Raw genomic sequence first — 13,821 nt, 5'->3', positions numbered from 1 at the left:
TCCCTATAGCCTGGCTCAAAGACGAACGCCCTAGCCACAGTCTCTTAAGAAGGATATCCCCATAGCCTGGCTCAAAGACGAACACCCTAGCCACAGTCTCTTAAGAAGGATATCCCCATAGCCTGGCTCAAAGACGAACACCCTAGCCACAGTCTCTTAAGAAGGATATCCCTATAGCCTGGCTCAAAGACGAACGCCCTAGCCACAGTCTCTCAATAAGGATATCCCAATAGCCTGGCTCAAAGACGAACACCCTAGCCACAGTCTCTCAATAAGGCTATCCCTATAGCCTGGCTCAAAGACGAACACCCTAGCCACAGTCTCTCAATAAGGCTATCCCTATAGCCTGGCTCAAAGACGAACACCCTAGCCACAGTCTCTCAATAAGGCTATCCCAATAGCCTGGCTCAAAGACGAACGCCCTAGCCACAGTCTCTTAAGAAGGATATCCCAATAGCCTGGCTCAAAGACGAACACCCTAGCCACAGTCTCTCAATAAGGCTATCCCTATAGCCTGGCTCAAAGACGAACACCCTAGCCACAGTCTCTCAATAAGGATATCCCAATAGCCTGGCTCAAAGACGAACACCCTAGCCACAGTCTCTCAATAAGGCTATCCCTATAGCCTGGCTCAAAGACGAACACCCTAGCCACAGTCTCTCAATAAGGCTATCCCAATAGCCTGGCTCAAAGACGAACGCCCTAGCCACAGTCTCTTAAGAAGGATATCCCCATAGCCTGGCTCAAAGACGAACACCCTAGCCACAGTCTCTTAAGAAGGATATCCCAATAGCCTGGCTCAAAGACGAACACCCTAGCCACAGTCTCTCAATAAGGATATCCCTATAGCCTGGCTCAAAGACGAACACCCTAGCCACAGTCTCTCAATAAGGATATCCCTATAGCCTGGCTCAAAGACGAACACCCTAGCCACAGTCTCTCAATAAGGATATCCCTATAGCCTGGCTCAAAGACGAACACCCTAGCCACAGTCACTCAATAAGGATATCCCTATAGCCTGGCTCAAAGACGAACACCCTAGCCACAGTCTCTTAAGAAGGATATCCCCATAGCCTGGCTCAAAGACGAACACCCTAGCCACAGTCTCTCAATAAGGCTATCCCTATAGCCTGGCTCAAAGACGAACGCCCTAGCCACAGTCTCTTAAGAAGGATATCCCAATAGCCTGGCTCAAAGACGAACACCCTAGCCACAGTCTCTCAATAAGGCTATCCCAATAGCCTGGCTCAAAGACGAACACCCTAGCCACAGTCTCTCAATAAGGATATCCCCATAGCCTGGCTCAAAGACGAACGCCCTAGCCACAGTCTCTTAAGAAGGATATCCCAATAGCCTGGCTCAAAGACGAACACCCTAGCCACAGTCTCTTAAGAAGGATATCCCCATAGCCTGGCTCAAAGACGAACGCCCTAGCCACAGTCTCTTAAGAAGGATATCCCAATAGCCTGGCTCAAAGACGAACACCCTAGCCACAGTCTCTTAAGAAGGATATCCCAATAGCCTGGCTCAAAGACGAACACCCTAGCCACAGTCTCTCAATAAGGATATCCCTATAGCCTGGCTCAAAGACGAACACCCTAGCCACAGTCTCTTAAGAAGGATATCCCCATAGCCTGGCTCAAAGACGAACACCCTAGCCACAGTCTCTCAATAAGGATATCCCTATAGCCTGGCTCAAAGACGAACACCCTAGCCACAGTCTCTTAAGAAGGATATCCCCATAGCCTGGCTCAAAGACGAACACCCTAGCCACAGTCTCTTAAGAAGGATATCCCTATAGCCTGGCTCAAAGACGAACACCCTAGCCACAGTCTCTCAATAAGGCTATCCCAATAGCCTGGCTCAAAGACGAACACCCTAGCCACAGTCTCTTAAGAAGGATATCCCCATAGCCTGGCTCAAAGACGAACGCCCTAGCCACAGTCTCTCAATAAGGATATCCCTATAGCCTGGCTCAAAGACGAACACCCTAGCCACAGTCTCTCAATAAGGATATCCCTATAGCCTGGCTCAAAGACGAACACCCTAGCCACAGTCTCTTAAGAAGGATATCCCCGTAGCCTGGCTCAAAGACGAACACCCTAGCCACAGTCTCTTAAGAAGGATATCCCTATAGCCTGGCTCAAAGACGAACGCCCTAGCCACAGTCTCTTAAGAAGGATATCCCCATAGCCTGGCTCAAAGACGAACACCCTAGCCACAGTCTCTCAATAAGGATATCCCTATAGCCTGGCTCAAAGACGAACACCCTAGCCACAGTCTCTTAAGAAGGATATCCCCATAGCCTGGCTCAAAGACGAACACCCTAGCCACAGTCTCTCAATAAGGATATCCCCATAGCCTGGCTCAAAGACGAACACCCTAGCCACAGTCTCTCAATAAGGATATCCCAATAGCCTGGCTCAAAGACGAACACCCTAGCCACAGTCTCTTAAGAAGGATATCCCTATAGCCTGGCTCAAAGACGAACACCCTAGCCACAGTCTCTTAAGAAGGATATCCCCATAGCCTGGCTCAAAGACGAACGCCCTAGCCACAGTCTCTCAATAAGGATATCCCTATAGCCTGGCTCAAAGACGAACACCCTAGCCACAGTCTCTCAATAAGGATATCCCTATAGCCTGGCTCAAAGACGAACACCCTAGCCACAGTCTCTTAAGAAGGATATCCCCATAGCCTGGCTCAAAGACGAACACCCTAGCCACAGTCTCTTAAGAAGGATATCCCTATAGCCTGGCTCAAAGACGAACGCCCTAGCCACAGTCTCTTAAGAAGGATATCCCCATAGCCTGGCTCAAAGACGAACACCCTAGCCACTGTCTCTTAAGAAGGATATCCCCATAGCCTGGCTCAAAGACGAACACCCTAGCCACAGTCTCTCAATAAGGATATCCCTATAGCCTGGCTCAAAGACGAACACCCTAGCCACAGTCTCTCAATAAGGATATCCCTATAGCCTGGCTCAAAGACGAACACCCTAGCCACAGTCTCTTAAGAAGGATATCCCTATAGCCTGGCTCAAAGACGAACACCCTACCCACAGTCTCTCAATAAGGATATCCCTATAGCCTGGCTCAAAGACGAACACCCTAGCCACAGTCTCTCAATAAGGATATCCCTATAGCCTGGCTCAAAGACGAACACCCTAGCCACAGTCTCTTAAGAAGGATATCCCCATAGCCTGGCTCAAAGACGAACACCCTAGCCACAGTCTCTTAAGAAGGATATCCCCATAGCCTGGCTCAAAGACGAACACCCTAGCCACAGTCTCTTAAGAAGGATATCCCTATAGCCTGGCTCAAAGACGAACACCCTAGCCACAGTCTCTTAAGAAGGATATCCCAAATGAGAAAGATTGTAAGGTGCCTATCAGTGAGAGTTATTACAATAACACTTCATATAACTTAAAATGTGTCTCTTAGTTGAATAATCAGTCTATTTTGTCTTTCTTATCTCCTGTCCTCCTCCTTTCTCTCGTTGTTTTCCTGTTCTCTCTCTCCCTCGTTAACAGTTACACGAGTGGGGCCCCTTTGACTTAGTGATTGGTGGAAGTCCGTGTAACGACCTCTCTATTGTCAACCCAGCTAGGAAGGGTCTTTATGGTAGGTGACAACTCTTTACCATTTATCACTTGTGTTCTGGGCCTGCTGAAGACTTATTTCCTGGAGCTGAATTTCATATGCCTGTCCTTCTCTGTCTGTCCTGTAGAGGGCACTGGTCGGCTGTTCTTTGAGTTCTACCGCCTGCTGCACGAGGCTCGGCCCAAAGAGGGCGACAACCGGCCGTTCTTCTGGCTCTTTGAAAACGTGGTGGCGATGGGCGTCAGTGACAAGAGGGACATCTCTCGCTTTCTAGAGGTTTGTTCCTTTACAGAGACTATATAACTTCTAGAAGAACAAATGATACTATATTTCAGTCATGTCAGTCATGTATATCAGTCATCCATTGGAATATGGATTCACGTATTATGAATGCCTTGTGGTGATAATTGACAGTGTATGCTGTCAATATACTAGTTAGGTTATGAAGGAGCAGTTTAAACTGTTAATTTAAACATATTCATTCATCATTGTATGACATTTTCCTTATACAAAATATTATCTTCACTACATTCTTCTGGTGATTATTGCAAAAGAGAATGTGTCTTCAATAACCTGGTTAAATAAAGGTTAAATGAATATGCTGTCTCTCCTCTTCCAGTGTAACCCGGTGATGATCGATGCCAAGGAGGTGACTGCTGCCCACCGTGCTCGCTACTTCTGGGGCAACCTGCCTGGCATGAACAGGTTGGTGAGAGAACGGTGAGGGAAGAAACAGCGAGCCTGTCACCTAAAGCAATTTATACCTGGGCCAGTTCCTGAGCCAGTCAAACCCAGGAACTAAATAATCCTAATCACCTTTTTATCTCTCCCCTCTACTCTCTCTCTCTCTCTCTCTCTCTCTCACGTTCTCCTCCTCTCGCTCACTCACTCACTCTCTTTCTCTCGCTCTCGCTCTTATTCTCTCTTTCACTCGCCCTCTCTCTCTCACGCTCTCCTCCTCTCGCTCGCTCACTCGCTCACTCACTCACTCACTCTCTTTCTCTCGCTCTCACTCTTATTCTCTCTTTCACTTGCCCTCTCTCTCTCATGCTCTCCTCCTCTCGCTCGCTCACTCGCTCACTCACTCGCTCTCGCTCTTATTCTCTCGCTCTCACTCTTATTCTCTCTTTCACTTGCCCTCTCTCTCTCACGCTCTCCTCCTCTCGCTCTTATTCTCTCTTTCACTCGCCCTCTCTCTCTCACGCTCTCCTCCTCTCGCTCTTATTCTCTCTTTCACTTGCCCTCTCTCTCTCACACTCTCCTCCTCTCGCTCTTATTCTATCTTTCACTCGCCCTCTCTCTCTCACGCTCTCCTCCTCTCGCTCTCTTTCCCGCTGTCTCTCTCTCTCACTCTGTATTTTCACACATCTCTTACTTTTCCATCTGTATTCCTCTTCAGGCCCTTGACGGCCATGTTCACGGACAGACTAGACCTTCAGGACTGTTTGGAGCACGGCAGAACAGCGAAGGTCACTTATTCATCTTTTTTGTAGCTGTATTTTTTTTTTAATTGTACAAATTATGCATATGGCCAAATATGTAATTTATATAGTTCATTAATTTGATTAACTTAGTTCAAGAAAAAAATAAGTTGAGTGTGAGTACCTTTTGAACAGTCAAATTAAATATTTGGTCATATGAACAATTTGGTCTGTAAACAATACTTGGTTGTCCTATACTTATGCACCAGCCACTTAGTGTGTTCACCATCTGGTTTCCCCCCAGTTTGGCAAAGTGAGGACCATCACCACTCGCTCTAATTCCATTAAGCAGGGTAAAGACCAGCACTTTCCCGTCTTCATGAACGAGAAGGAGGACATTCTTTGGTGCACTGAGATGGAGAGGTAGGAACGGATTACCTTTCAAATTAATTAATCATACCATATTTAAATTACTTTATTACGAGCAGTTTTTCACAGTGGCATACATCTTTATTATAAAATGATTCCCTTACAGAAAGTGATATATACAGTGGGGCAAAAAAGTATTTAGTCAGCCACCAATTGTGCAAGTTCTCCCACTTAAAAAGATGAGAGAGGCCTGTAATTTTCATCATAGGTACACTTCAACTATGACAGACAAAATGAAACAAAAATCCATAAAATCACATTCTAGGATTTTTAATGAATTTATTTGCAAATTATGGTGGAAAATAAGTATTTGGTCAATAACAAAAGTTTATCTCAATACTTTGTTATATTCCCTTTGTTGGCAATGACAAAGGTCAAACGTTTTCTGTAAGTCTTCACAAGGTTTTCACACACTGTTGCTGTTTTTTAGTGCCATTCCTCCATGCAGATCTCCTCTAGAGCAGTGATGTTTTGGGGCTGTTGCTGGGCAACACGGACTTTCAACTCCCTCCAAAGATTTTCTATGGGGTTGAGATCTGGAGACAGGCTAGGCCACTCCAGGATCTTGAAATGCTTCTTACGAAGCCACTCCTTCGTTGCCCGGGCGGTGTGTTTGGGATCATTGTCATGCTGAAAGACCCAGCCACATTTCATCTTCAATGCCCTTGCTGATAGGAGGTTTTCACTCAAAATCTCACGATACATGGCCCCATTCATTTTTTCCTTTACACGGCTCAGTCGTCCTGGTCCCTTCGCAGAAAAGCAGCCCAAAGCATGATGTTTCCACCCCCAGGCTTCACAGTAGGTATGGTGTTCTTTGGATGCAACTCAGCATTCTTTGTCCTCCAAACACGACGAGTTGCGTTTTTACCAAAAAGTTATATTTTGGTTTCATCTGACCATATGGCATTCTCCCAATCTTCTTCTGGATCATCCAAATGCTCTCTAGCCTGGACATGTACTGGCTTAAGCAGGGGGACACGTCTGGCACTGCAGGATTTGAGTCCCTGGCGGCATAGTGTGTTACTGATGGTAGGCTTTGTTACTTTGGTCCCAGCTCTCTGCAGGTCATTCACTAGGTCCCCCTGTGTGGTTCTGGGATTTTTGCTCACCGTTCTTGTGATCATTTTGACCCCACGGGGTGAGATCTTGCGTGGAGCCCCAGATCGAGGGAGATTATCAGTGGTCTTGTATGTCTTCCATTTCCTAATAATTGCTCCCACAGTTGATTTCTTCAAACCAAGCTGCTTACCTATTGCAGATTCAGTCTTCCCAACCTGGTGCAGGTCTACAATTTTGTTTCTGGTGTCTTTTGACAGCTCTTTGGTCTTGGCCATAGTGGAGTTTGGAGTGTGACTGTTTGAGGTTGTGGACAGGTGTCTTTTATACTGATAGAAAGTTCAAACAGGTGCCATTAATACAGGTAACGAGTGGAGGACAGAGGAGCCTCTTAAAGAAGAAGTTAAAGGTCTGTGAGAGCCAGAAATCGTGCTTGTTTGTAGGTGACCAAATACTTATTTTCCACCATAATTTGCAAATAAATTCAATAAAAATCCTACAATGTCATTTTCTGTATTTTTTTTTCTCATTTTGTCTGTCATAGTTGAAGTGTACCTATGGTGGAAATTACAAGCCTCATCTTTTTAAGTGAGAGAACTTGCACAATTGGTGGCTGACTAAATACTTTTTTGCCCCACTGTATGATTCCAATGTACAATTCTATAAAGGACCTAAAGTCAATCTCACATGGAAACCCTATGTCACTAATTCTCAAGGCTCTCTTCCTCTCTTTGTCCCTCTGTATCTATCCATCTGTCTCCTGCGCTGTCTGTCTGTCTCTTGTTCCCTCTGGTGGCTGTCTGGTTACTGTCTCCTTCCCCAGGGTGTTTGGCTTCCCAGTCCATTACACAGACGTGTCCAACATGAGTCGGCTGGCCAGGCAAAGGCTTCTGGGAAGGTCGTGGAGTGTACCGGTCATCCGACACTTGTTTGCACCACTCAAAGAATATTTTGCCTGCGTTTAACAAGACTTGGCTCAACAAGACCACCTGCGTTTAACAAGACTTGACTTAACTAGACCATCACAAACATAGAACTGATGTTGTAACCAGAAACATGAGCATTGGTGAAATTATACTACTCCCTGGTACCTGGTATCATTTGCCAGGCAAGCAAAACATCATGAAAGTAAATATTTCAAATTATTTCTTGTAATTTGAAATGTACTTCTTATTCTATTTAATATGTATATGTAATTTTACCTTTTAGCAGTGTTATCCAGTATTTTTTAAATTGATTTATTTGTGCAAGCTATACTTGAGACAAGGCTTTCTTCTCAAGGCACTGAGAAAGAAGAAACTAGGATCTGTGTGGCTTTTAGAATAAGGACTAGGATTGGATGATTGGAAAAGATCTGAAAGAGAGTTGATGATACTGTATGTACAGTATGTATGTGAAAGATATTGGCTGTGTAGGCATGATTTTCTATTGGCAAATATCTGAAGTGGGTAAAGCAAGCCAGCGATAGTATCGTCATGTTGAGTTTAGATTCCTCCAGCTACTGAGCCTCGCAGAGCTAAAGTGAATAAGGGTGATTGTCTTCAGTGTCATAGAAAGCTGTGTCTTAATGAATCCAAAACATCAGATCACATATACCTCTTTGTTTAAAGTTTATATACACAGTTAACTGAAGGTAAAGGTACTACTGTAAAATGGTTACAATACCATGGTGCTTCACGACGATAGGAAGCATCACAGGTCACGTGGCACAGGCACTACACTTTAAACAAGATGGGACATTTTTTTTTTCAGTGTAATGTTTTCACTATTTAAAGAAGTTCTGTGTTATTTTAGTAAATTTAAATGATTTCAAAGTGGCGATTAAAGGTGTGGTGACAGTAGACTGCAGAACAATATGCCATATCCTCCTCTTTTCTGTTTTACAGCTTTTATAAACATCAATTCTACTGGTGTTTTTTAAATAATTGTTCAAGCCTTGCTACGTGTAAACTCAGGCCCCCCCATGCATGCCTGTGTCTGACTCTGCACAAACACAACATGAAGCTAGCCACATGGGCGGTGATGCATTCTGTCCTTACAACAACAACAAAATACCTTAAGATCAAAGTCTGTGGTGATGCTTCTTTTCTAATGTCATCACTGTACAACTGTTAGTGAGCACGGTGGTTGGACTGGAGGGAGGGCAGATGGCCTGGGGTTTCCACAATAAAGTAAAGACTCTCTCCTTCCCTTTTTCACCCCTGCAAACTACATACTGTCAGGTGCAAATCTTCTAACAAAATGGTGCGGCTTCACAATGTTCTTCTACCTTTTTATAGCGATTTTGTGCTGTTTTACCAACATTGTAAAGCACTTTTTTATATGTATACTTTTTTTTTCTTCAGTATTTTAAAATGTTTCTTCTTGGTTTTTCTTGTGAAATGTTGTTTTTATGATGTGAACTGTTCTACAGCTGTGTAATACAGTATGTTTTCTATACAGTAGGGCTGTGCCAATAGAAGTGGAAGAATGGACTCATAGAATTATGTTAAATCCATATATCCATGGAAACGATTGATTATTGATCCTACTCAATGTACAGTAGATTCATAGAAAATGATTGATGTGCTCCATTTTCATATTGTCTTCTGTTGAAAGCCGTAATTCAGTATGCCATTCTCTGGATAAAAAAAAAAGACATTGTAGAATTTAAAACAGAGTTGAGGAACTATGTTATACCGTATGTTTGTAACGTTACTTTTCCAAATGAATTTCAGAACGCAGATGCAATGTCCTCTGCACCTTCCTCTTGTAGACCTCAAATAATTAGAAAACGCGAGAGTGATAGAGACAGATTTTCAAACTGATTACAGGACCTGCTCCAGGCATAAGCGTTTTTTTTATTTTTAGGAACTCAGTCGGGGTCTGAACTTACTATTGAAAGTAAGAATAGTACAATACACCAGGTGCAATTTAGACATTTGGTTGGGCATCATTCTGCAGTTTTTCTTTTGTTTTGTCAGTCACTGACAGTCACTCAATTGGCCATGTCAGCTAATCATTTTTAGATTGGTAGTTAGTCTAGCCTGCTATCTAAACTTGAGTAGTCATGGCCAAATACTGACCGGCCAAGCAGGGCACGTGCCTAGGGCCCTGACTTCAAGGGGCCCCATTTATTTGGTTAGTTATTCTCACTCTAAATCTTGGCAAAATGGATAGAAGTGCAGGAAATTAGCTATAAAACTGAAAAATAAATGTTCTGCCCCATGGCAAAATGAGTAGAATTGCATGAAATGTGTGATGAAATTGCAAAAAGAATTCTCTGTCCAATGGCAAAATGTGTAGAATTGCAGAAAACTTTATTTAAAACTGCAACATTTTCTCTACGCCCCATGGCAAGACGTGTAGAATTGCTGGGAATTCATTTTTAAATTTGTGGACGATTTAGAAATTAGTTTTTCAGAACTCAAAACTGAAGAGTGAACGGTGACCAGAAAAATACAGTAGCAGAGATGATGACTTACCAATGTTGTATCTAAATATTCTAAATGACTTCATTTCATAAATGTAGTTTCATACATGATTAAGTTCTTAAGTGACCTTATCGTATCCTTTCCACCTTTTTAGTTGAACTTCGGACATTGGGTTTGCAGGAATCCTCATGCGTTGTGTTGACATTGATGTTAATTCCCTTTGCCTATAGTAAATGACCATGCCCCTTGTACAGTTTGTACATAGAGTTTTCCTGTCACTGTTTTTGATTAGTTTTTATCTTTTTGAATTACCTATGAGATGTACAAATATAATTCTTTGCTAATATATATCATGGAATTAGAAAAAAAAAGATTAGGTGAAAAAGTAAAAAGAAAATCAAGTAAAAAGAGTTTTTTTTTTAAAATATCATAATAAGCTATGAAGCATTAGAGGGTAGACTCCAAGTGTTGCCTTCTAGTACTGTTCATTTGTTTGATTTGTTTTTTGATGTTTTGAGTGAGTCCTGAGTGAATCCAGTTTAAATGTGTCAAGTGATCTTTAGCCTAATAATGACAGCTTTAAGATGCAACGGTCTCTACTTCACTGCACAGCCCTACATAATGTTGGTTGTTTTTGCCTTTTGTTTCTTTTTATAACAACTATAAAGAGGGATTGTAGGTGTTTCTGACGGTGCTAAACATTTTATCTAATCAAGAAAAAATATATTTGTTTTGGAAGAGAAATAAAACTTGTCTTGACAATGACTGTTTTTAACTTCCTTGTAGTATGATGGAAAAGCACCATTATTTCACTCTCATAGGATGCATATATTAACATTTGAACTTTTGACTTGAAAAAAAATATAAATAATAATTAGTTTCCTATATTGTTTTAGACTAGAAATTGCTGTAGTTGGTTGGTGCTTATCTGTTGGAAAAACCATTTACTCCATAATGGGAAATAACAAAAAAATAAAAGCATTTCAGTAATAACGTTTACTGTAGCATAATGTATGTGTAAAACCTGGCATTCGCTTTGCTTCTTAATCCTACATTCCGTGCCATAATATTCTGTCCTCCATGTCTTGTTTTCGATGGTCATTTTTTGTTATTATTGGCAAATATTATACTGTGTCCCAAATGGCACCCTATTCCCTATATAGTGCACTACACTACATTGGACACTAGTCAAAAGTAGTGCGCTATATAGGGAATAGGGTGCCATTTAGGATTCTTTCCCATGACATTTCACTGTTCCAATGCATCAGACAGGTCAGTTTGTGTGACTTTTTTTTGTGTCATATTCATTGTTTTATGGCCTATGTTCTTTGTCTTTAAGATGATCAGTGCATACAGCAGATGTAGCAGTCATTCTCCACCCTTTACCCATTACTTATGTTTTAGTGCCCAGAAATAAGAAAACGGCTCCTTATGTATTTGTGCTGGAGAACACTTGAATAAATGTATTGTTTTTGTGCAAAAATATGATAGCTCTTGTTATTCTTCACCTATACCCGGAATAAATTGAACCATACAACATCTGATCACTATACTTGATCAGGTTTCTTAGCAAATTTTTTTTTAAACCTTTATTTAACTAATTGAACAAATTCTTATTTTCAACAACAGCCTAGGAACAAGGACAGAGTTGTACTTTGTCAGCTCGGGGATTTGAACTTGCAACCTTCCAGTTACTAGTCCAACGCTCTAACCACTAGGCTACCCTGCCACCCCAAACATAACAACATACATTACCTATGGAACAATTGTTGCACATCTATACTAAAGTAAAAACTAAAGCCTACTTATAAACCATTTTAAAATCTCAGGGAAACATTTTTATTTTACAAAAGGTAATAGTTTGCTGGCTCTGCTATTGCTCACATCACCCTGGATTTTCTCACACATTTAAGGCCTACCGATTACTAATAATAATAATCTGTGTTTGTAGTGTTTATTATAGCCTAATGTCTTGTCTTGTGTTCATAATGATTACATAAACCTTAAATCTGAATAGTATACTTTATGATTAAAAAAAATATGTGTATTGTTATTTATAGGCTGTCTTGTGATTTTATGGCCTCCTTGCTTTACTATCCATGATCCTTCTTTTCACAATAAGTTCCTGTGTGGCTCAGTTGGTAGAGCATGGTGCTTGCAATGCCAGGATGTTGGGTTCAGTTCCCACGGGAGACCAGAATGAAAATTAATGCACTCACTCTGGATAAGAGTGTCTGCTAAAATGTAATCACAGTTCACATCCAAGGTTCTCGAGTGATTGCTCTAACAATTTAAATTCATGCCATCAAAGATGGCAGGCTGGAGGAGGTGAGATCAGATGGGACCATTGTGTCTTACTCAATCATCAAGTTTGCAGATGACACAACAGTGGTTGGTTTGATTACCAACAATGACGAGACAGCCTACAGGGAGGAGGTGACGTGCCAGGAAAATAACCTCAACGTCAACAAAACGAAGGAGCTGATCGTGGACCTCAGGAGACAGCAGAGGGAGCACTCCACATCAATGGGACTGTAGTGGAGAAGGTGAAAAGCTTCAAGTTCCTCGGTGTACACATCACTGGCAATCTGAAATAGTCCACCCACACAGACATGGTGGTGAAGAAGGTGCAAAAGTGCTTCTTCAACCTCAAAAGGCTGAAGAAATTTGGCTTGGCCACTAAGACCCTCACAAACGTTTACAGATGCACTATTGAGAGCATCATGTCTGGCTGTATCACCGCCTGGTAAGGAAACTGTTCCGTCCACAACCACAGGACTCTACAGAGGGTGGTGTGTTCTGCCCAATGCATCATCGGAGATGCCCTCCAGGACATCTACAGCATCCGGTGTTACAGGAAGGTCAATAAGATCATCAAGGACCTCAGCCATCCGAGCCTGTTCACTCCACTACCATCCAGAAGGCGAGGTCAGTACAGGTGCATCAAAGCTGGGACCGAGAGACTGAAAAACTGTTTATTTCTAAAGGCCATCAAACTGTTAAATAGTCCCCACTAGTACCCTGCTCTGAACTTTAGTCCCCACTAACCGGCTTCCACCCAGTACCCTGCTCTGAACTTTAGTCCCCACTAACCGGCTTCCACCCAGTACCCTGCTCTGAACTTTAGTCCCCACTAATCGACTTCCACCCAGTACCCTGCTCTGAACTTTAGTCCCCACTAACCGGCTTCCACCCAGTACCCTGCTCTGAACTTTAGTCCCCACTAATCGACTTCCACCCAGTACCCTGCTCTGAACTTTAGTCCCCACTAACCGACTTCCACCCAGTACCCTGCTCTGAACTTTAGTCCCCACTAACCGGCTTCCACCCAGTACCCTGCTCTGAACTTTAGTCCCCACTAATCGACTTCCACCCAGTACCCTGCTCTGAACTTTAGTCACCACTAGCCGGCTTCCACCCGGTTACTCTATCATGTACTTTAGAGGCTGCTGCCCTATGTACAAAGTCATGGAACATTAATCGCTTTAATAATGTTTACCTACTGTTTTACCCACTTCATATGTATATACTGTATTCTAGTCAAAGCCTATCCTATTTAACTATTGCTGTACATAAATTACATATTCTATCCATATACTGTCTATATGTCTATACACCCAATCACACATATATATATATATATATATATATATATACAGTTGAAGTCAGAAGTTTACAAACACCTTGGCCAAATACATTTAAAGTCAGTTTTTCACAATTCCTGACATTTAATCCTAGTAAAAATTCCCTGTCTTAGGTCAGTTAGGTTCACCACTTTATTTTAAGAATGTGAAATGTTAGAATAATAGTAGAGAGAATGATTTATTTCAGTTTTTATTTCTATCATCACATTCCCAGTGGGTCAGAAGTTTACATACAGTACATTCAATTAGTATT

General features: G+C 42.2%; 1 protein-coding gene across 1 annotated transcript in view; it reads left to right on the top strand.

The window, feature by feature from the left end:
- LOC118368079 (DNA (cytosine-5)-methyltransferase 3A-like) overlaps window positions 1-11,412 on the top strand; it is a 76,116-nt gene extending 64,704 nt beyond the window's left edge. The window contains exons 19-24 of the mRNA XM_052496600.1: window positions 3,533-3,623; window positions 3,730-3,878; window positions 4,222-4,307; window positions 5,002-5,071; window positions 5,328-5,446; window positions 7,335-11,412. Of these exons, the coding sequence (XP_052352560.1) occupies window positions 3,533-3,623; window positions 3,730-3,878; window positions 4,222-4,307; window positions 5,002-5,071; window positions 5,328-5,446; window positions 7,335-7,476 (657 nt within the window). The 3' untranslated portion in view covers window positions 7,477-11,412. The remainder of the gene's footprint in view (window positions 1-3,532; window positions 3,624-3,729; window positions 3,879-4,221; window positions 4,308-5,001; window positions 5,072-5,327; window positions 5,447-7,334) is intronic.
- Window positions 11,413-13,821: the final 2,409 nt, after the last annotated feature.

Source organism: Oncorhynchus keta, chromosome 35, assembly GCF_023373465.1.
Source record: "Oncorhynchus keta strain PuntledgeMale-10-30-2019 chromosome 35, Oket_V2, whole genome shotgun sequence".
NCBI lineage: Eukaryota > Metazoa > Chordata > Actinopteri > Salmoniformes > Salmonidae > Oncorhynchus > Oncorhynchus keta.
The sequence above is the reverse complement of the archived record's forward strand: the minus strand, read 5'-3'. Positions and strand labels throughout refer to the sequence as shown.